The 22,277-nt window shown below is 54.7% G+C and overlaps 1 protein-coding gene across 2 annotated transcripts; it reads right to left on the bottom strand.

Annotated features, from left to right (window-relative positions):
• Window positions 1–9,126: 9,126 nt before the first annotated feature.
• IRAK1 (interleukin 1 receptor associated kinase 1) lies at window positions 9,127–18,875 on the bottom strand. Of its 2 annotated transcripts, none has more exons than XM_074392288.1 (14): window positions 18,545–18,875; window positions 18,297–18,464; window positions 18,063–18,194; window positions 17,844–17,947; window positions 17,472–17,660; window positions 17,166–17,287; window positions 16,912–17,026; window positions 15,795–15,913; window positions 15,285–15,492; window positions 14,869–14,934; window positions 12,538–12,774; window positions 11,610–12,000; window positions 11,089–11,235; window positions 9,127–10,499 (listed from the first exon to the last, which is right to left on the bottom strand). In XM_074392288.1, exons 1-14 carry the CDS (start codon window positions 18,678–18,680, stop codon window positions 10,441–10,443), a joined length of 2,193 nt encoding a protein of 730 aa, XP_074248389.1. In that variant the 5' UTR covers window positions 18,681–18,875; the 3' UTR covers window positions 9,127–10,440. The 2 variants fall into 2 exon arrangements, with proteins under 2 accessions (XP_074248389.1, XP_039319871.1); XM_039463937.2 differs by having other exon boundaries at window positions 17,166–17,230; window positions 18,545–18,817.
• Window positions 18,876–22,277: the final 3,402 nt, after the last annotated feature.

Below are 22,277 nucleotides of genomic sequence, written 5' to 3'. Positions count from 1 at the left end.
GGCCAGAAAGGCCTTTTCACAGACCAGCAGCTGCCGCCTTCCCACAGAGGCCCCACTTTGACTCGGTGGAGAGACTGTTTTTCCTGAGGGGCGTCAGTGAAACTTGATGTCCATGTGGGAAAAAGAGACATCTTGATACCTACCTGCCCCAAACATAAATGTCAATTGTCAGGTCTCTGCTGAATAGGAAGGATAAGCAGCGAAGTGTCTAGAAGTAAAAGATAAATCTCTTCATGACCTTGGGGTAAGCAAAAATCTCTTTCAAAAACAAAGAAAGCATTAACCATTACAGAAAAGAGTGGTGAATTCAACTACACTACAATTAAGAACTGTGTGTGTGGTTTTTTCTTGTTTTCCATTTTTGAGATAGAGGTTCGCTTTTGTTGCCCAGGTTGGAGTGCAATGGTGTGATCTCTGCTCACTGCAACCTTCACCTCCCGGGATCAAGTGATTCTCCTGCCTCAGCCTCCCAACTAGCTGGGACTACAGGCATGAACCACCACGTTCGGCCAATAACTATGTGTTTTTATCCCTCGGGCATAATTTTTTTTTTTTTTTAAGAACTGTTCATGCCACGCACAGTGGCTCATGTCTATAATACCAGCACTTTGGGAGGCCGAGGCAGGCAGATCACGAGGTCTGGAGTTCGAGACCAGCCTAACCAACATGGTGAAACCGCATCTCTACAAAAAATACAAAAATTAGCCAGGTGTGGTGGCACATGCCTGTAATCCCAGCTACTCAGGAGGCTGAGGCAGGAGAATTGCTTGAACCTGGGAGACGGAGGTTGCAGTGAGCCAAGATCATACCACTACACTCCAGCCTAGGCGACAGAGAGTGAGACTCTGTCTCAAAAAAGAAAAACACACAACAAACTGAGGCCAGACGCAGTGGGTCACGCCTGTAATCCCAACACTTTGGGAGGCCGAGGTGTGCAGATCATGAGGTCAGGAGTTCGAGATCTGCCTAACCAACATGGTGAAACCCGGTCTCTACTAAAAATACAAAAATTAGCTGGGTGCGGTGGTGTATGCCACTCCGTCTCAAAAACTGTTCATCAAAAGTCATAATTTCTTTTTGAGACAGGGTGTCTCACTCTGTCGCCCAGGCTGGAGTGCAATGGCACAATCTCAGATCAGGTGATCCTCCCACCTCAGCCTCACGCTCAGCTAATGTTTTGTAATTTTAGTAGAGACGGGGTTTAACCATATTGGCCAGGCTGGTCTAGAATTCCTGACCTCAGGTGATCCACCTGCCTCAGCCTCCCAAAGTGCTAGGGGATTACAGATGTAAGCCACCACACCTGCCCTCCCGCCCGCCTTTTTTTGAGACAGAGTCCCACTCTGTCACCCAGGCTGGAGTGCAGTGGTACAATCTTGGCTCACTGCAACCTCTGGCTCCTGGGTTCAATCGATTCTCCTGCCTTAGCCTCCCTAGTAGCTGGTATTACAGGTGCTCACCACCACACCCAGGTAATTTTTTTGTATTTTTAGTAGAGATAGGGTTTCACCACGTTGGTCAGGCTGCTCTTAAACTCTTGACCTCAGGTGATCTGCCCACCTCAGCCTCCCAAAGTGCTGGGATTACAGGTACAGGCGTGAGCCACTGCACCTGGCCTTTTTTTTTTTTTTTTTTTGAGACCGAGTCTCGCTCTGTCGCCCAGGCTGGAGTGCAGTGGCGCCTCCCAGGTTCAAGTGATCCTCCAACTTCAGCTTCTTGAGTAGCTGGGACTAAAGGCATGCGCCACCACACCCGGCTAATTTTTGTATTTTTAGTAGAGACCGGGTTCCACCATGTTGACCAGGCTGGTCTAGAACTCCTGACCTCGAGTGATGTGCCCGCCTCGGCCTCCCAAAGTGTTTGGATTACAGGCGTGAGCCACCTTGCACAGCCGAAGTATCTATCTTGAATATGCAAAGAAGTACCACATATTAATAAGCAAAAGACAACCTAATTAAACAATAAGCAAAATATTTGAATATGCCGTTCACAGAAAGGCCAATAAGCAAATGAAGAGATGGCGAACATCATTAGTCATTAGGGAAATGCAAAATAAAAGTACAATGAGATACCACATTAGATTACGATGACTACGTAGTTAGAATGACTACTAAGAAAGTGTGCTGCCAATACCAAGTGTGGAGCAGCCAGAAGTTTCATCCACTGCTGGAACATGCCCAGCCACATCGACTGAAGCTGAACGTATCCACCGCTTGTGACCCAGCAGCTCTGCTTTCGAGTTTCTGAGAATCCCTGTCACTATGTGGGCCTGAGTTAGGGAATCTGGAAGGCGAGAGGAAAGCAGAGGCATCTGCACACTGTGAGGCTGGTGTGGGGCCACTGCAGCACTTCCAGCTCCCATCGAGTCTCCCTGCTTAGATGTTCCAGCATCTGTATACAGATGTGTACAACACTCGAGAGAAATGAGTGCATACGTATAGCAACACGTATTCGGAAATGTTCATAACAGCTGTATGCCAGCCCCACAGTCAAAAATACAAATGTCCAAGAGTAGAAGGAGTCAAATGTGGTCCATTCATGCAATAGAACCCTACCTGGGAGGGAAAAGCAATCGCCTAGTGCTACTCATGGCTGCATCTCAGGACAGCAAGCAGCGCAGACAGGAGGCAGCCTCGAGTCCGCACCACGTGATCATCCATTCTCTTTCAGAAACAGCCAAGGTGGGGCAATTGATAAAGGAAGTGGAATGGGCTCATGGTTCTGCAGGCTATACAGGAAGCATGGCTGCATCTGCTTCTAGGGGAGCCTCAGGAAGCTTCCAATCATGGCAGGAGGCAAAGGGCGAACAGTCACATCAAAGCAGGAGCAAGAGCCAGACACGGGAGGCGCCAAGCACCGCACACTGTGGAACAACTCCCATGAGAACAGCTCCCAGGGAGGTGTGGAAGCATCATGAGAAATCTGCCCCCATGACCCAGTCACTTCCCACCAGGCCCCACCTCCAGCACACATTGAGTCAGGGCCACACATCCAAACGAAATCACGACACCATCTCATCGACAGGAAATTCCAGAACACGCAAAACTGGTCTATGTGTTTAAAGCTAGAAGGGCAGGGCGTGGTGGCTCACGCCTCTTATCCCAGCACTTTGGGATGATGAGGCAGGTGGATCACCTGAAGTCAGGAGTTTGAAACCAACCTGGCCAACATGGCAAAACACCATCTCTCCTAAAAATACAACAATTAGGTGGGTGCCTGTAGTCCCAACTACTGGGGAGTCTGACGCAGCAGGATCCCTTGGTGCACTCCAGCCTGGATGACAGTAAAAGACTATGTCTAAAAAAAAAAAAAAAAAAAAAAAAAAAAAAAAAAAGCTGTCACAATGGCTCACACTTGTAATCCCACCATTTTGGGAGACCGAGGCGGGCAGATCATCACCTGAGGTCAGTTCGAGACCAGCCTGGACAACATGGATAAACTCCATCTCTACTAAAAATACAAAATTAGCCAGGCGTGGTGGTGCATGCCTGTAATCCCAGCTACTCGGGAGGCTGAGGCAGGAGAATTGCTTGAACCTGGGAGGCGGAGGTTGCAGTGAGCCGAGATTGTGCCATTGCACTCCAGCCTGGGCAACGAAAGCAAAACTGTGTCGCAAAAAAGAAAAGAAAAAATAAATAATAAGCCAGGAGAATGGTTGTGTCTTTTGAGAAACCTTTCTGGGGTTTCTCACCTTTATGGGAATGCTCTTGGGTGGTTTTCAACAGGTCCATACGTTCTCTGGTGCTCCTCTCATCAAAAAAGGCGGCTTACCCTCATGTCACTGGCCTCAGGGGCTTGTGTCTAGGGAGCAGGCTGCCACGGAAGTGGCCGCACCTGACCCCGAGGCCAGGCCTCAGATGACCCGGTCTCCGCTGGGCTTTTTGGCCTGAGATGCTCCCTGGAGAACCGAGCCTCATGGGCACAGGGACGAAGCACATGGAGGTGTCCTCACCCCGTCAGCATCCTTCACTGGACACAAAGGAACCGCTGGCTGGTTCCCGCTCGCAGCCGTCAGGCCACCCCCGCTGACAAAGGCTCATGAGCAAAGCAAAGATTGCCATTATTTTCAGCCCTTGCATATTGGGGTGGCTTGGAACCCATCAAGACATAACTGGAGCAGATTCATATGTTGGTCTGAGTGGTGGCTGCCACATGGCCGTGTAAGTATAGAAGAGTCACTGGGCTGTACAAAGACAGGTTGTGTCCTTTTCTACCTTTCAGAAAAGCCTAACTTCTGAGGCTCTGGCGTGGGCAGCTGGGTGGCTGCTGGAAACAGTCCCCCGTGTGAGGTGGGAAGCTTATGGTGAAAAGGAATCCCAAGTTGGCTTGGCCACTGAAGTTTACAGTGACTGTGAGAGAAATCAGAAGGCCACAGCCTCAGAGAAGAGAACATGACAGAGACGCTGCCGCTTCAGAGTTGTCACTATAGGGCCGTGGGAATGAGGAAGACGACCATCGGCATGAGCGCAGGGAGCTAGGTGGGTGCAGAAGCGTGTCTCGGGGGACTCACCTCTTGTAGGGCTGGGTAGAAAAAGCCCATAGCACACTGAGAAAGAGCAGAGACTTCAGTGGCACACAGCTTATGGGAGAAAGGCCGAGCGGACGGAATGGACAGACACCGACTGGATGGCGTGGCAGGGGCAGAACCCGAGTAGAAGGGACTCACAGGGAATGGGAAAGCGAGGAAACAGACAAGCATTCTCAGAAGTGTGGCCAGAAAGAGGAACAGAGAATTAGGGTTGTGGCTGGAGGGAGTGCTGGGTCAAATGACTTTTTATTTTTATTCTTCAAGAACGGAAGCTACCAGGACATGTTTAATGAAAACAGATTCAGAGGCTGGGCGTAGTGGCTCACACCTGTAATCCCAGCACTTTGGGAGGCCGAGGTGGGCAGATCACCTGAGATCAAAAGTTCAAGACCAGCCTGGGCAACATCGTGAAACTCCCTCTCTACTAAAAATACAAAAATTAGCTGGGCGTGTAATCCCAGCTACTCGGGAGGCTGAGGCAGGAGAATCACCTGAACCTGAGAGGTGGAGGTTGCAATAAGCCGAGATTGTGCCACTGCACTCCAGCCTAGGCAACAGAGTGAGACTCAGGTCTCACAAAAAAAAAAAAAAAAAAAAAAAAAAAAAAAAAAAGAAAAGAAAAGAAAAGAAAGAAAGAAAGAAAAGAAAACAGATCCAGAAGTAAGGAAGACATTGATCATGTAGTGTGATATTATGAGCGAAGAAGTCATTAGAAAAGAGTAGAAACTTACTATCCTGGCCACAATGGAATAACTGATCCCAGTTGTAAACACCTAAAAAACTGGACAATCATTTTATTTTTAGATATTGGACAATAGGCCATGCAGGGCTGTGACCACAGAGAAACAAATATGATAAACCCTACAAGTGCCCTGAGTTTCCACCCAGAGGCACTTTCCAGACCAGGTTCAGGAAGAGGGTCTGAGCAGAGCTACGTCTCACTGAGTTATCAGAGCGACCAAGTCAACAGCAGAGAAAAAAATGGAATCTCAGAAATATGTAATTAATCCAGAAGAAGTCAAAAATAGAGGAAAACAGAAACAAACAACACATGGGGCACAGAAAACAAATAACAAGAGGACAACTTAACCCCAGCCATTAAATGTAATGCACCGACTGAAAGGCAGAGACTGTCAGCCTCGTTAAAAGGGTAAGACTGGGCTGGGCGCAGTGGCTCACGCTTGTAATCCCACCACTTTGGGAGACCGACGTGGGGGGCACATCACTTGAGGTCAGGAGTTCTAGACCACCCTGGCCAAAATGGTGAAACCTCGTCTCTACTAACTAAAAATGTAAAAATTAGCTGGATGTGGTGTCACACACCTGTGGTCCCAGCTACTATGGAGGCTGAGGCAGTAGAATTGCTTGAACCTGGGAGGCAGAGGTCGCAGTGAGCCGAGATTGTACCACTGCACTCTAGCCTAGGTGACAGAATAAGACTGTGTCTCAAAAAAAAAAAAAAAAAAAAAAAAAGAAAAGAAAAGAAAAGGCCAGGCACAGTGGCTCACTCCTGTAATCCCAGCACTTTGGGAGGCCAAGGTGGGTGGATCACCTGAGGTCAGGAGTTCGAGACCAGCCTGGCCAACATGGTGAAACCCTGTCTCTGCTAAAAATACAAAAATTAGCTGGGCATGTTGGCAGGCTCCTATAATCCCAGCTACTCGGAAGGCTGAGGCAGAAGAATCGCTTGAACCCGGGAGGCGGAGGTTGCAGTGAGTCGAGATTGCGCCATTGCACTCCAGGCTGGGCATAAGTGAGCCTCTGTCTAAACAAAAGAAAAAAAAAAGGGTATTGAAGCTCTGTGCAGCACTACCAACCACCTTGACCTAGTTTGACATTTTTAAAAATTCCTTACTTTTTTGACACAGCATCTCGTTCTGTCACCCAGGCTGGAGTGCAGCAATGTGATCACGCCTCACTGCCTTGACCTCTTGTGCTCAGGTGATCCTCCCACCTCAGCATCCCAGATAGCTGGGACTACAGGCACATATCACTATGCCTCACCAATTTTTTGTATTGTTTGCCATGTTTCCCAGGCTGATCTCAAACTGCTGGGCTCAAGTGATCCTCCTGCCTCAGCCTCCCAAAGTGTTGGGATTATAGGCGTGAGCCACTGCACCCAGTCCTAGTCAACATTTATAGAACATGTTACCCACCTACAGAACATACACTCTTCTCAAATACATATGGAGCACACTCACCAGGCTAAACCACATGCTAGGCCATACAGTAAGTCTCAATAAATTTAAAGGAATCAAAATCATACAGAGAAGTTCTCTGACCCCAATGGAATTAAATTAGAAATAAAGAGCAAAGAGATGACGTGCAACTTTTTGAGATGGAGTCTCTCCCTGTCTCCCAGGCTGGCGTGCAAAGGCGCCATCTCGGCTCACCGCAACCTCCGCCTCCCGGGTTTAAACGATCCTCCTGCCTCAGCATCCCAAGTAGCTGGGATTACAGGCATCCCGCCACCACACCCAGCTAATTTTGTGTATTTTTAGTAGAGACGGGGTTTCCCCATGTTGGCCAGGCTGGTCTCGAACTCCTGACCTCAGGTGACCCACCCACCTCGGCCTCCCAAAGTGTTTGGATTACAGGCCTGAGCCTCCACGCCTGGCCATAAACAACGTACTTCATTGTAAGTAAGTCATTGTATGTAAGTTCTAAGTAACTCATTGGTTAAAGAGGAAATCGTGAGGGAAATTAGACAACATTATGAGCAAATAGAATATATCCAAATGTACAGAATGAAGCTCAAGCTGTGCTTAAAGGAAAATTTACAGCTTTAATGCCTGTATTAGAAAAGAAGAAAGGTGCCAGGCGCGGTGGCTCACACCTGTAATCCCAGCACTTTGGGAGGCTGAGACGGGCGGATCACGATGTCAGGAATTGCAGACCAGCCTGGCCAACGTAGTGAAGCCCTGTCTCTGCTAAAACTATAAAAATTAGCCGGGTATGGTGGCATGTGGAGGCTGAGGCAGGAGAATTGCTTGAACCCAGGAGGTGGAGGTTGCAGTGAGCCGAGATCATGCCATTGCAACAGAGCAAGACTTTGTCTCAAAAGAAAAAAGAGAAAGAAATGAAGAAAGGCTTAAAAAATAAATGATTTAGGCCGGGCACGGTGGCTCAGCCTGTAATCCCAGCACTTTGGGAGGCCGAGGCGGGTGGATCACGAGGTCGAGAGATCGAGACCATCCTGGTCAACATAGTGAAACCCCGTCTCCACTAAAAATACAAAAAACTAGCTGGGCGTGGTGGCGCGTGCCTGTAATCCCAGCTACTTAGGAGGCTGAGGCAGGAGAATTGCCTGAGCCCAGGAGGCAGAGGTTGCGGTGAGCCGAGATCGCGCCATTGCACTCCAGCCTGGGTAACGAGAGCGAAACTCCGTCTCAAAAAAAAAAAAAAAAAATAAATAAATAAATGATTTAAAGTTATGCCTTAGGAAGCTGGAAAAAGACAAGCATGTTAAACCCAAAATAAGCAAAAGGAAAGAAACAACGCAAATCCAACAAAATGGAAAATAAACCAAGAACAGAGAAAAATCAATAAAAGCAAAAATTGGTCCTTTGAAATTAGCAATAAAAATGGATAAGCCTCTAGGCTGATCAAGAAAAAAAAAGGGCTGGTGTGGTGGCTCACTCTTGTAATCCCTGCACTTCGGGAGGCTGACGTCGGCGGATCACCTGAGGTCAAGAGTGCGGGACTAGCCTGGCCAACATGATGAAACCCCATCTCTACTAAAATACAAAAAAAAAAAATTACCTGGGCGTGGTGGCAGGTCCTGTTATCTCCGCTACTAGAGAGGCTGAGGCAGGAGGATCACTTAAACCTGGGAGGCGGAGTTTGCAGTGAGCTGAGGGGTCACATCATTGCACTGCAGGTGGGCAACAAGAGTGAAACTCCATCTCACAAAAATAGTGAATTTAAACAAAGTCACAGAATATAAGGTCCATACACAAAATGCTACTGCTTATTTATGTATTTATTTTATATATAGGCAGGGTCTCCCTCTGTTGCCCAGGGTGGAGTGCAGTGGTGGAATCATGGCTCACTGCAGCCTCAACCTCCTGGGCTCCATCGATCCTCCCACCTGAGCCTCCCGAGTAGCCTGGAACTACACATGCGCACCATGCCTGGCTAATTTTTGTACTTTTTGTAGAGACAGGGTTTTGCCATGTTGCCCAGGCTGGTCTCAAACTCCTGGGCTCAAGTGATCTGCCCACCTCAGCTTCCCAAAGAGCTACGATTATAGGCGTGAGCCACCCCGCCCAGCATCAATTGCATTTCTGTAAAATATCATGATGAATTAGAAAATTAAAGGTACAGTTTTATGGTCGTTGTTTTTATGGCCAAAAAAAGAAAGAAAATCAAAGATGTCCGAATAGCACAAAAAGCATGAACTATCCATCAGGAGAAACCTGCCATGGTAAGCACCAGGTAGCCAAACTGTGGATCCGTCACCAGTCTGGGTGTGGCCAGCCCGGAGTAGAAAGAAGACCCTAGTGGAGACTGGCTGGACACTCAGGAACCCTGCAGTGCAAAGCACTGGGAAAGCTCAAGGCTTTCGGTGCAACAAAGTCCACAAGCAGAGCCCGAGATTGCAACATACGTTTTTATTACTCAAGGACAGCTTGGACTTCGCCAATGCCCAGCTTCATGGGGCACGTAGTGTGACTCATGGCTGAACACAAGATCACTGCTAAGCCTGTGCTACCGCCCTGCGCTACTTTTGGACGTGCAAGAGGACACTTGGTGACATGAAACCTAACTTGCTTCTAAAGACATGTGACACATTTATTTTCCCTGAAATCTTTCCCTTCACTCTCTGCCACGCTCCCAACTCTCTGCCTTCTTGGGTCTTCTCACTGTCTGGGTAACTAGGTCTTGGGCCTTTGGGTGGTGGCCCCGAGCCACAATCAGTGCCTGGGCCTGAGGCTGACCTTGTGGCCTCCGAAGCCTGACCTGGCTTGGAGCTCATCTGTGCAGCTCAGGGGTGGCCTAGCTTGCAGACCATCACATTAGGCCAGCTCACAGGTCCCCGGCAGAGCCTGAAGCCACCGGCCCCAAGTACGGATGGGTGCTGCTCGGCTCTCGGGAGGATCTCAGAATTCTCACTTCTCCCTGGGACTGAGCCACAGGTCAGCCAGACTTCACTTTTCCCAGTGTTTTTCTTTTTGAAACAGGGTCTTGCTCTCTCACCCAGGGTGGAGTGCAGTGATGCAATCATGACTTGCTGCAGCCTCTACCTCCCAAGCATAAATGATCCTCCCACTTTAGCCTCCCCAGTAGCTGGGACCACGGGCATGCGCTACCATGTCAGGCTAATTGTTTAAAATGTTTTTTGGTGTGACAGGATCTCATCATGTTGGCCTGGCTGGTCTTGACCTATTGGGCTCAAGTGATCCTCCTGCCTTGGCCTCCAAAGTGCTACGATTACAGGCGTGAGCCACCGCGCCCAGCCACTTTTCCAAATTGTAAGCAGTAGGAGGGCCCTAGGCCTCATCAGCTCTGCTGTGCAGGGTGGCCACTGCTGCAGGCTTTCAGCGAAGTCCAAAGAGATGGGTAAAGTGCTGCTGCCGGAGGTCTGGGCTGCAGACGCCCCTCCTGGCTCTCGGGAGCCAGCTCCCCGCTCCACCCCCCTGCGCAGCAGCCCCTCTCCTTCCCTTGTGGGTCTGTGCAGCCAGCAGCCTCCCAGCCTGCACCACCCTCCACTGGATGATGCCAGCCTTCCTTGCCCCCAGATGCTGGTGTAGAAGCAGGGTTCCACTCTGCCTGCCTGTGCCCACTGACCCTAGAACAGCAGGGCCCCCGCCCTCACTGCCTGCAGAGTGCTGAGGACTCGCGCACCATGAGAACTTCTGACCATGAGAACTTTGACTTCCGGATGTGGGGAATCTGCCCAGGTGAATAATTCAGCTCTGAAATTCATCACTTTCTTCGGGCCCCTGCCTGTCCTGTTCCAGGCCCAAGCCTACAGAAGGAAGAGGAAAGTCCACTCAGCAAGTGGGGGAGACTCCCCCATGCCAGAAACCCTGGCTCAAGGGCTGGGCCATGCTCCCTTATCTCCCAGAGCACTCTTGGGAATTGAGGGTTTTTTTTTTTTTTTTTTTTGAGACAGGGTCTGGCTCTGCCTCCCAGGCTGGAGCGCAGTGGCTTGATCACGGCTCACGATTGCCTTGATCAAGTGATCCTCCCAGCTTGGCCTCCGAAAGTGCTGGTATTACAGGCATGAGCCACCTCGCCCAGCTGAGGGTTCTTAAGCGGTGGCTCTTCAAATAGTACTTCGGATTGAAAATTCCTGCTGGGGCTTCCTATTTCCTGAAAGCAGAGTGCCTCCGGCACCCTCGGGCTAAGGGAGGTGCTATTGTCAGGAAGTGAGGGAGGGGTGGGCCAGGGTCTTGCTAAGGGGGCCATGGGGGCCAGGCTGGGCTTCCAGAGATCTCCAGAGGTAGTGGCCTGCCTGGCTGCCCACACCCTCAGCGCAGTAGGGACAGACTCTGCTCTTTGGAGCTGGCACAGACGTGCCTGAGACCCCCAGAGGCCAGCCCAGGCAGCAGCACCTGGGAAGGAGCTGGACGACAGCAGCTGCAGGCTGTCTAGGGCCCCGTCCTCGTACAGGGCCAGCTTCTGGACCATCTTCTGTCGGGCAGGGTTGATGATAATCTGCGGTGGCTCCGATGACCATGCAGAGCTGCCCAGGGCCAGTCCTGGGGTGGAGATAGCGCCCCTTAGCCTCACACCTCCCCAGCCCCACCCCCCCCCACCCCCACCCCAGCGTCCTGCCTCCCTGGCCTGAGGCCTGAATTCCTGAGAAGTCCCGGGGCAGGGCCCAGCTCTCAGGCTACCCTGGACAGAGCCTGCCTTGTTCCTGGCCTTCAGGAATGGGGCAGGGGAGGGCTGAAGAGTGAGTTCCACCTGGGGATGACATGGCCGGGGGAGGGGAAACCAGGCTTGCTAAGGACACAGTGAGCTGAACACCCGGCCCTGGTTCTCTTCTTCTAGAAGGCTGGGGTGGGAACTACGGGGGCTTTGACCCAAGGAGGCCCAGGTCCCTCTCCTGAGAACCCATCTCCCCAGCTACCTTCGGTGGCTGCCGTTCGGAACCCTGGGCCACTCCCCCAGCTCAATTCTCCTGCCGGGTCCCCCTGAGGACAGCCGGCCTCCCCGAGGGGTGCCGGGCCCAGAGGGCAGCTCGGAGTCAAGTGGCAGGAATGCAGGGCGGCAGAGAGGCCACATAGGCTCTCGTCGCTCTCGACGGGCTGGTTGGGGCCTCTCTGGAGCTGCTCTGCCGCCTGGGCGCTGGCTCCTGATGGTGCTGCCAGAGGCTGCAATGGGGCAGCCCCACTGTGGGCACTGCCAGTGCTGGACATGTAGGAGTTCTCCTGCGGGGAAGGGGGGACGCAGCTGGCGGCCTCTGCTTGCCCGGGCAGCCCTGCCACCGCTGCCTGCAGCTTCTCCAGCCTCTCATACACCTGCAAGTGGAGAACAGACCATCTGTGACCTGGCCCAGGGCTCTGGACCGGCACACCCTGCAGTTGGGAACACTCTGCCGCTAGGCCCTCTGCTCCTGTCACAGGCAGTGCTGAGAAGCGCAGCTGCCCAAGGCAAAGACTAAGAAGGCCTCTATCTCTTCTACAAAGTGAATCACTGCCCCACTGCCCTCAAACGGGGCCTTCTCCACTTCCAACCGTCACCAGAGGAGAAGAGGTGGGGTACTAGGGAGGGGACAGAAAAAGGCAGAGGCAGTGGCACAGTGTACCCAGCAGGGGGCGCGGAAGAAGCTCTTTCCTTCTCTACGTGAAGTGGGGTCAGAGCTGGGCTTAGCAAAGCAGGACTGCCCAGCCCCTTAGTTCAGGGGGGCACTGCCCCAAGCAGAACCAAAGGGCAAGCAAGAAATGTGTGGAGACTCCAGAGAGAGACCTAGCAGGTGCTGAGATGGGGTCACTACAGAGCAGGCCTGGAATGTGGGCTTTCGGACTGGCCACATCGTCCAGTGGGCAGCTGGCTACCTGGGTCATAGGAGGCCTCCTCTTGGCCCGGCGGTGCAGGCAATGGCAGGCCAGCCGGCCCAGGCCCAGGCCCAGCTCAGGTGGGCAGGGCCCGGGCCTGGGGTCCACGTGCTTCTTGTAGATCTGGATGGCGATGGGCGTGGCCCAAGGGTCCGCAGCCAGAGCTGCTTGCAGTGCGGTCTGGGTGCTTCTCAGGACCACTCCAGCTTCCTCAGCCTCCTCTTCCACAAGATCCTTCTGTGGGATAGATACTGTGAGCATGGCTACCGGGTGGGGGGACACCTGTAGCTGCTGTCCTCAGGTCCTTGTCACTCAATCGTAGGGTTTGTTTTTTTTTTTTTAAATAAAAAAAGAGAGATGGGGGTCTCGCTATGTTGGCCTAGCTGGTCTCCAACCAGGCTCAAGTGATCCTCCCGCCTCAGCCTCCCAAAGTGCTGGGATTACAGGTGTGAGCCTCTGTGCCCAGCTCTTGGTCTTTCTACAACTTATTTTTTTGAGACAGGGACTCGTTCTGTCACCCAGGCTGGAGTACAGTGGTGCAATCATGGCTCACTGCAGACTCAACCTCCTAGGATCAAGTGATCCTCCCACCTCGGCCTCCTTAGCAGCTGGGACTACAGTGTGTGCCACCATGCCTATCTTACTATGTTACTCTGGCTGGTCTCCAACTCCCAGGCTCAAGTGATCCTCCTGCCTCAGACTGTTGAGTAGCTGGGACTACAGGCACGTACCACTGTGCCCAGCTTCTAGGGATTTTTTTTTTTAGAAGGAGTCTTGCTCTGCCATCCAGGCTGGAGTACAGTGGTGTGATCTCGGCTCACTGCAACCTCGACCTTCTGTATTCAAGCGATTCTCCTGCCTCAGCCTCCCGAGTAGCTGGGACTACAGGTGTGTGCCGCCACGCCCAGCTTAGTTTTTAGAGATTTATTAAATGCCCACTGTGGGCCTGGTTTGACAGAGCTGACTTTCTGGTGGGGTAGAGGCCTGAGGCAGTGGCACCGAGGGGTGGAAGCAGGACTGGAGGCCATCTTGAGTTCTGAGATAAGACAGACTAGGAGGAACCTGGGTGGGAAGTGGCTCTTCTTGCAGAGGGAAGGCACATGCTAAGCCTGTGGAGCAGGCCAGCAGGGAGTGCCCCGAGTTCAGGGGATCTGAGGTGTCATGGGGTCAACCACATAAGGGATTGGGCCTTCACCCTAAGAACAGAGAAAAGGCAAAGAGGCCTTTGAAAAGAGCAGTCTGTGCCAGGCACAGTGGCTCCCACCTGCAATCCCAGCACTTTGGGAGGCAGATGTGGGCAGATTACCTGAGGTCAGGAGTTCAAGAGCAGCCTGGCCAACATGGTGAAACCCCATCCCTACCAAAAATACAAAAAATCAGCTGGGCATGGTGGCAGGCGCCTGTAATCCCAGCTACTTGGGAGGCTGAGGCAGGAGAATCGCCTGGACCTGGGAGGCGGAGGTTGCAGTGAGTCGAGATTGCGCCACTGCACTCCAGCCTGGAGGACAAGAGCAAAACTCCATGTCAAAAAAAGAAAGAAAAAAGCAAAGCAAGAAAAGAGCACTCTGGCTGCAGGGTAGGGGGCAAGTGGGGAAGCCCAAGGATCCCCAAGGAGCCGGGTCTGCTTCTTCAGCAAGATGCATGGATGGACTCGGAGGGGAAGGAATGAGGGCTCCAGCCTGGCTCCTGGGTTCTCAGCGGGGCTGAATCCTAACGCAGACCCCACAGCACACAGGAACAGCCCCCAACAGGAGGAGAAGCGGTGAAGCAATTACTGGCTGAGCTCGTTCTGTGAAGTCTGTTTGCATCTGGGAAAATAGGCCCAGAGGGGAGCAGGAATTTGCTCAAAGGCACTGTCAACCTGGGGCTAAAACCTAGGTCTCAGTCTCCTGGCCCCGCCACAGTCCCCGGTGAGGCGGACGGAGTGAAGGAGGGCCACAGGCAGTTCAGGCCGGCCTGCACGCACGCACGCACGGAGAGCTCGAGCGCAGCCTGCGGGGCCTGGGGGGCTGCTCAGGGCCTGGCCCTTCTCTACCACCGCCTTTCTCCGGCCTGAGTGCTCCGAGTTCCGCTGCGGCCCTGATCCCTCTGTCCTGGGACCGCCCCTCCCCCCACCCCCGGCCCAGGTGGGGTCTGTACAAGGCCCATGGCATCTGCAGGACAGACAGGTGAAGGAAGCTGTTTGGGGCCCTGCCCACTTTAAAAAATGAGGCCACTGCGGCAGCAGAGGCGTCCCCTGGGTACTGCGCTCTGATCACCTCCACCCCAGGGGCTGCGACTGCGGCCTGTTGGCAGCTGTGCCTACCGCCTGGCCTGCCTCAGGAGGCTCACCAGATACTTGGTCCTGGCCCCATGCATCTTCACAGCTCTCTGGCCAGCCAGGGTCTCTAGCACTACCTGGAGAGAGGGAAGAGGGAGGGCATGGCGGTGGCTTCTGGGATCTTGTCGCCCCGTGCCTGGGCAGGGAAGAGGCCTCTGGTGTGGACGTGGATGGGGCTGACAAGAGTTCGGCCCTGAGACAGGCAGATGAGGACAGAGCCAGATATTACGGGACCGAAGCGCACTTGAAGAGAAATTGCAAGTACAGTTAGGTGCAGAGTGAGGAGAACCTCGGAGGGAGGGGCCTGCAGCTGCAGCCTCCTGGGGTCTTGGCAGATGGCCCCGGCCCGCAGTGTGCTCTGCAGCCCCTGCCTCTGCCTGCCTGCGGTTTCTCCTCCTCTAAGCCAGCAGAGGGGTCAGCGGCTCACCACCCCGAAGCTGAAGGTGTCCGTGTCCACAGACAGCCTTCCTGTCTTGATGTACTCCTCAGGTAGGTAGGCCAGGGTGCCCCGCACCGTCCGCGTCCGGGCCACCGTGCTGCTCTGGCTGGGACTGGCCCCCGCAAAGCGGCTGAACCGGGCCAGGCCAAAGTCTCCCAGCTTGGGTGTCAGCCTCTCATCCAGAAGGACGTTGGAACTTGCGGAAGGAAGAGAGTGGCATCAGCCCAGGCCTAGCTCCTACACCTGCCCAGCTCAGGTGAGGCTGGACTCGAGGCTGCCAGCCCAGTGCCTTGCCCACAGAAAGCGCTGGCAGTGCCCTGAATGCTCCAGCTGCCTGGAGGCTTCTGCTCATCAGCAGGGCCCATCCTTGGCCTATTCCCACACCTGTGCCATGCCGGGGTGTTGCGGTCCCAGGCTGTGCCTGACCTCCACATCGATGGGTCGGGGGTCCCCTGGCTGCAGGCCCCGCCCCTGCAGTTCTCACAGGCCCCTCCTCACCTCTTGATGTCTCCATGGATGAGGCTGGGGCTGTCCTGATGTAGAAACTGAATTGCTCGCGCTGTACCCAGAAGGATGTCCAGTCGCTGAGGCCAGGAGAGAGGTGGGCAGGCCTGGGTCTGGGGTGGCAAAGGGGGAAGGGAGGTTGCTGGGTGGCTGTTCCTGATCCCAACCATCCTTCTGTCACTGTGCAGCCTGGAATGAACCACTTTACTCTCTAGGCCTATGTCCTCCTGGAAAACGAGGAGCAAAATCTCCACGACTTGCACTTCTTAAGCACGTGCAGACTAAGCCACCCTGGCTGCCTGGCAAAGCACTCAAGGCCAAGCAGTGGCTGGGGACACGTTCTTGGCACTCAAGATGGAATCTGCTGTGCTGCGGCTCCCAGGACTCATCCCTTTGTCCCTGGGTGATCGGGAAGTCCTCGAAGGCATTCTCCCCACTCTCCCCAAACACAGTAGCCAGAGGAAGCAAGGGGGCTCTCCCCTCGGTGTGCCCCCAGGGCCCTCCCTCAGCAGTGGGTGGCCCAGCTGACGGCCCCGGCCCTCTTGCCTCTGGGGTTTGCCGACGAGACTCTCAGGCTGCCCTGCTTGCAAACGGGAGAGGCCTCGGAAAGAGCTCTATAGGAAACAGTGGCCCCGGCCAGGCGCGGTGGCTCACCCCTATAATCCCAGCACTTTGGGAGGCTGAGGCAGGTGTACTACCTGAGGTCAGGAGTTGAAGACCAGCCTGGCCAACATGGCAAAACCCTGTCTCTACTAAAAACACAAAAATTAGCCAGGCATGGTGGTGCATGCCTGTAGTCTCGGCTACTCGGGAGACTGAGGCAGGAGGACTGCTTGAACCCGGGAGGCAGAGGTTGTGGTGAGCTGAGAGCAAGCCACTGCACTCCAACCTGGGCGACAGAGTGAGACTCTGTCTCCAAAGAAAGAGAAAAAGTGACCCTGCTGTGGGCCAACTCCCGAGCGGGGGGCTGCTGGGGAGCTGGAAGCGCAGGCCCGGCCTGCTGGCAGGACCCACTCACACAGGCAAAAAGCCCCAGGCCCCGTGCCTGGCTCCAGCCAGGTGTCAGGAGTGCTTCAGGTCCTGGGAAGCGCGCCGGGCCCAGGGAGCCGACCTGGCAGTGGAGACGGTCCTCCAGGGAGCCGTTGGGCAGGAAGCCGTACACGAGGCAGTAGAAGCCATTCTGAGCACAGTAGCCGGCAAAGTCCACAATGTTCGGGTGACGAAACCTGTTTGAAAAAGAGGAGCATCTTCCATCAGGCCAGACTGGGCAGGCAGCCCCGAATGGGGGCCTCAGTTCGCCTGGGCCTGGCAGGCCTCAGGTGCCCAAGGGAGCCCGGTGCTGTGCTGGGCGGTCTGGAGCCTCACCTGGACAGCTGCTCCACCTCAGTCAGGAAGCTCTGCTTCACCGCACTCCACTCCAGGTCTGCCTCCTGCAGCCCCCCAGGGTGTGGCGGGGGAGGGGCAGGGAAGACGGCTAGCATGAGGCTCTGTAAGTGAAGGCCTTTCGGCTTGCAATGCCACCTGCCCCAGGCCCGGAACAACGGAGGGGCCAGGGACCCTGTGCTGGAATGAGGGCTGAAGGGACTGTGTTGAGGCCAGGGGAAAGGCTGGAGAAGTCAGTGAGGGTTGGCTGATGGCCTTCCAGGGTCCCTGTCAGGGTGTGACACTCACCTCCTTCAGCCTCTTCACGGCATACACTGTGTTCCTCATCACCGCCCGGTACACGCACCCAAAGCCACCCTCCCCGATCTTGAGCTCCTCTGAGAAGTCGTGGGTGCCCTGGGAAATCTCACAGAGGGGCCAGCAGAATGGAGAGGGGTGGGCTCCCTGCAGGAGGGCCACTGAGCTCTCTGGGCCTAGCTGTGGGAAGAGAGCCTGGATCAGGTAGGGTCCCTCTCTCCTCCCTTCTGCCCAAGGCTGCAGGCTCTCCCCACCCTCTGCCTCCCAGCTGACCCGGCTTGGCTGACTGGGGCTGCGGTGTGCCAAAGCCTGAGTTCCTTCCTCCTTGCCTTGACTCTTCCCTGGAGGGCAGGGGACACGTACCTTGGTAGAGGAAGGGGCTGGAGATGACGGTGGAGGCCGCAGGGAAGCAGGGCTGGGGACCAGGCCGAGCTCAGGCCCTGAATGGGTCTGGGAACCTGGAATAGCTTCATAAAGACACCAGTGAGAGGCAGGCAGAGACCAGCAGCGGGGTCTACAGCCGTGGAAGTCAAGGTGGGCCCTTCTTCGGGTCCATCGAGTCCAACAACCTGGCCCTCTTACCTGGGGAGAGGAGGGTGGAGGCTGAGGATGGCAACTTCCGGGGGCTCCAGGCCTCCGCCTCCGCGGGTGCAGGGATGCTGCTGGGCCTCGGGGCAGTGGTGCTTGGGGACAGAAGCGGGGCGGGAGGGTGCCCTGCGACGCCAAGTAAGGAAAGGAAGGTTGAGGCCCGGGTAGGGGAGCCCCGTGGGAATCGCCGGTCCCCCAGCCGTGGGGTGCCCGGAGTCCCGAGCTCACAGGCTGTGATGATGTCCCGCGCGCGGAGCAGCTGCAGGTGCGTGAGGATGTGCACGAGGTCGGCCACACGGGCGTTGCGGTTGATCCAGGGCCACAGGACGCTGGCCGTGCGCTGCCCGGAGCGCTCGCACAGCCGCAGCTCGGTCTGGTCGCGCACGATCAGGGCGGCTGCGGAGCGGGGGGCGTCAGGCGTCGGCGCCGGGAGCCCACGCGCCCCCCGCTCCCCGCGGCCGCCCGCCGCCACCCACCGAACTGGCACCAGTCGGCGGGCTCCAGGGCGTCCATCACTTTGTAGAAGCGGCACATGACCGAGGGCGGCACCTCGTACAAGAAGTGCTGGGCGCCGGGGACTGCAGGCTCTCCCGGGCCCGGCCCCCCGGCCATGGCCGCCGCCGCCGCCGCCGCCGCCGCCGCCGCCGCCGGGCCGGGGCCTGTCGGGGCCTCTCAGGGCCGCGGCGGGCGCGGGCCTGGGCCGGCCGGGTCCGCGGACACTGACTCACTTCCCCTTCGAGTCGGCCTCGTGGGACGCCCGGCGTGGCGGAAGAGGCGGTGCCTGGGCCCGCCGCCATCTTGCGCGCCGCGGCCACTCGCTCGACCACACGGGGGCGCCCCGCGCCGGAGAGGGCCCGGGTCCCAGCGCGTTGTGCGCGCGGCGATCTCCGCGAGGCCGGGAGCGCCCGGGCGGGGCTCTGGAGGACAAACGGCGGCTTCTGGCGCTGAGGACGGAGGGCAGGGCAGAGGCCCGGGCTGCTCGAAAACGGACCAGGGCCAAGGCTGCCGAAAGCTTCTGGGCGGCCCGGCGGGAGCCCTGCTTTCCACTGCGGCCTACAGGGCTGTTATCAGGAACCCTGCTCGCCCTGCGTGTAGCCCCCTGCCCACAGAAACACCCTGCAGCCATTCAGACCCCTTAGGTGTCCTGAAATGTGCCAAGAACGCTTCCCCCTACAGCCGTGAGTGCACGCGTTGATGTCCCGGCCCTCGTTTGCCAAGGGTGAGCACAAGCAGCGGTGATGAAGGCCCTCAAGAATCTGTCTAGACCGCCACCCCGTCCCCCCAACCCCCCCCCCCACCACCACCACCAGTCTCCACCAGCAGCAACGCAGACTTTACTCTTGTTTTTCCAGCTGGATGTCTCCTCCAGCGACAGTTCCTCTTGCCCTCTTGATCCTGAGAGCGAAGGGGTTCCCCACCCCTAGCCTTACAAACTTAGGACTTTTCCTAGAAACGAAGGCTGCCCAAGGCCCACAGCTGGCCCCTGTTGGAGTCTCTTCCCAAAAGCCACCACCACGATGGCCCCACTCAAGATGACAACCGTACCCTGAACCCCGTGGCTTCTCATGGGGACAGCCTTTATGAGATGCAGCAACTCAAGTATCTGAAATGACCACACACACCCATGCTAATCTCCACGGGGGGACTTGGTCCTACTTACACACGAAGGCCCGTCATCTCCTGGAACAGGACTGGCGCACGAGATGCTCAGTGCATACGAGTTGAACGTTCAACTCTGGGATCTACCGTTCAGGGCCAGGCCTTCATAGGGCACCTTCTTGTAGGTGTGCCCACATGTGCATGTGAATCTGGACTCTGAGCAGCTGTTTCCTCCAGCCCTTACCAACCTGGTGAGGCTGCTCCTGAGAGCCAAGGAAGCCAGTGATAAGGGGGCCCCTTTGGGCAATCCCTCAGCCTGGCCTTGCCTGGTCACAGAACCAGATTAGCAGTCAGTGGAGGGCATGTGAGGGTCTTGGCAGGAATGACACAGGAGGAGCTACCACCTGTGGGGTACGGGTGTCCAAAAGCACCACATCACATCCAGACCTCGCGGTGCCCCCACCAGATGAGTCAAGAGCAGGGAGGTCATGCTGCAGGCTGACTCATGCTAGGCCTTTCCCGTCGCATGCTGGAGCAGTGTGCCTGGAAAGCACTGGCGTGAAGCAAGCTGAGGGGCCGAGGCCAGCATATGAAGCAGGCGTCCCTCGGCCTCTCGTGGCAGGCCTGAAGGCAGCTATCTGTGTCCAGGGACGGCCAGATCCAATGAGGAAATGCAGCACCACACTGCCATGTGAGCTGGAGGGGGACTTCTGTCTTATAATGAAAGCCCAGACCTTGAGTCACTTTCACAGAGAGATTTATCGAGAATGCTAACAGCACAGGATACAGTACTTCCCAACAAAAGGTGCAAACGCGTCACTTAGAAAGGCATGCTGAGTATTCTTTGCTTTCACATGTATTAAAAAACTTACAAAAATAAAATAAAACTGCGTGCTGCCCATCTTTTCCAATAGTAAAAGAACCTTATGAAAAAATCACTTAATTTTACAACAAAAGACACAAACGGACATTTTTATGTAAATTTATAAGGCAAACTCTTTATATAATAAATAGGTTACAGGGATTCAGTGGGGGGGTGTTTTTGAAACGTATACAGGTACATTCAGACAGGTTTACTGAAATGGTACAAATTTCCTTAATAAATTGCCTTTTGTTTTTAAATATATCAGTGCTTTCAGTCATTTGGCTATACACAAAGAACCTTTTTTTCTGAACACTACAAAAAAGCAATCAATAATTTTTGTTTTTAAAACGACCTACTTATTTTCTAAAGTAATTGTCCCAAAACACAAAAACTGAAGGTGAATAGATACAGGGCTTTTAGAGACATCTCCAGCTAAGTCTATCCTGGCTTCTCCCCGTGCCCCGAGTGCACCTCTCCCAACCTCAGACAAGTTTCCAGGCTGGAGCCAGCTCCCTTCTGCACAAGGTGGCCCGTGTCACTGGCAATGCTGTCCACAGCTCTCGGCCTCCGGCCTGGCACAGGGGAGCATGACTTCAACTTAGGAGGGGGCAGACACCCTGCCTGGCTCTTCCAGATGCTGAACCCAGCACGCAATGGTCACTACAGTCAGCACTGTTCCCGCCTCTCAGAGGAGGGAGGGACTGGTCAGGTTTTTCAGGAGCCCCAAACCATGACTAACGAGGATAATGGCTTCTCTCAGGAGATGTTTTTGCCATGGAATGGGAAGGGGTTTCTCACATCCAAATTTTGCTGGCAATCGATGACAGCCAAGACAGAGCAAGCCCCTCCAGGGCCATTTTATTGCCCCGGGAGGGGGAGGGTGGGGAATAGAGATGTCACAGTGTTGTGCCCTGGAGGATGGGGTGGGGTGTGACAGAAGTGTCTTAAACAGTAATGTCCATTGGGCACACTTTGGAGAGAGAATGGCCACCACCTGACCTGTCCAGGGAGAGCTGCATCGGGGGGCGTGGCCAAACACATCTGCCAACAACAGCCTCCTGCTCGGGCAGGCCCAGCCCCATTCTCCCCGCACACATCCCCTCCTGGCTCCCCTCAAGCAAACATCAATCTTATCTTTCCTTAAAAGTACGGGATGGTGGTAATAATCGTGGAGGGAGGGGAAGCAAAAAAGAATCCACTGGGTGGAACAAAACCTGGTTTTGCTGTGACTTGGAAAGCGGCAACACAGCAGCTATTCAGTTTGCTGGCTTGGAATGGGACTCGCGAGCTCCACTGCTTTGGGTGGGTTCTGGCTGATCTGGGCAGGGGTCATCTGTTCGGCTCTCCCCTCTCATCTCAGGCACCATCCCCCTCTGTCAGAATGCTTTTGCTTGTAAAGAAAAAGTGTCTAGAAGTATTTGTCTCTGGAACAATTACTTTAAACATAGTTACAATACAGACTTCAGTTCAAACACAGAAGAGATTTACTTAGCAAAGTTCCTTTCACCCACCAAAAATTACACAAATATAAGCCTCAACACCACAGTTAAGAGGACCAGTAGAGAGAACCTCATGTTTGGAACACAAAAGGAGAAATAAAAACCAAACCAAACCCAAACAGAAAAACCCCAGAAAGACAAGGAAAGGGCAAAGAAGGAAGGGGAAGGAGGGCAAACACAGCACACGTTACAGTGTCCAGATACACGGGAGCCCAGCACGGGCAAGGGCTCGGCACACATTGAGTA

The sequence above is a fragment of the Saimiri boliviensis genome, chromosome X (assembly GCF_048565385.1).
Source record: "Saimiri boliviensis isolate mSaiBol1 chromosome X, mSaiBol1.pri, whole genome shotgun sequence".
NCBI classification, from domain to species: domain Eukaryota; kingdom Metazoa; phylum Chordata; class Mammalia; order Primates; family Cebidae; genus Saimiri; species Saimiri boliviensis.
The sequence above is the reverse complement of the archived record's forward strand: the minus strand, read 5'-3'. Positions and strand labels throughout refer to the sequence as shown.

Coding starts and splice junctions, on each gene's coding strand:
- IRAK1 (XM_074392288.1), bottom strand. CDS start 18,680: ATGGCCGGGGGGCCGGGCCCGGGAGAGCCTGCAGTCCCCGGCGCCCAG. Junction 17,948..18,062: donor CTCCACCCTCCTCTCCCCAG/GTAAGAGGGCCA, acceptor GTCTTTATGAAG/CTATTCCAGGTTCCCAGACC. Junction 14,935..15,284: donor ACACCTTCAGCTTCGGGGTG/GTGAGCCGCTGA, acceptor CCCTCTCTCCAG/GTAGTGCTAGAGACCCTGGC.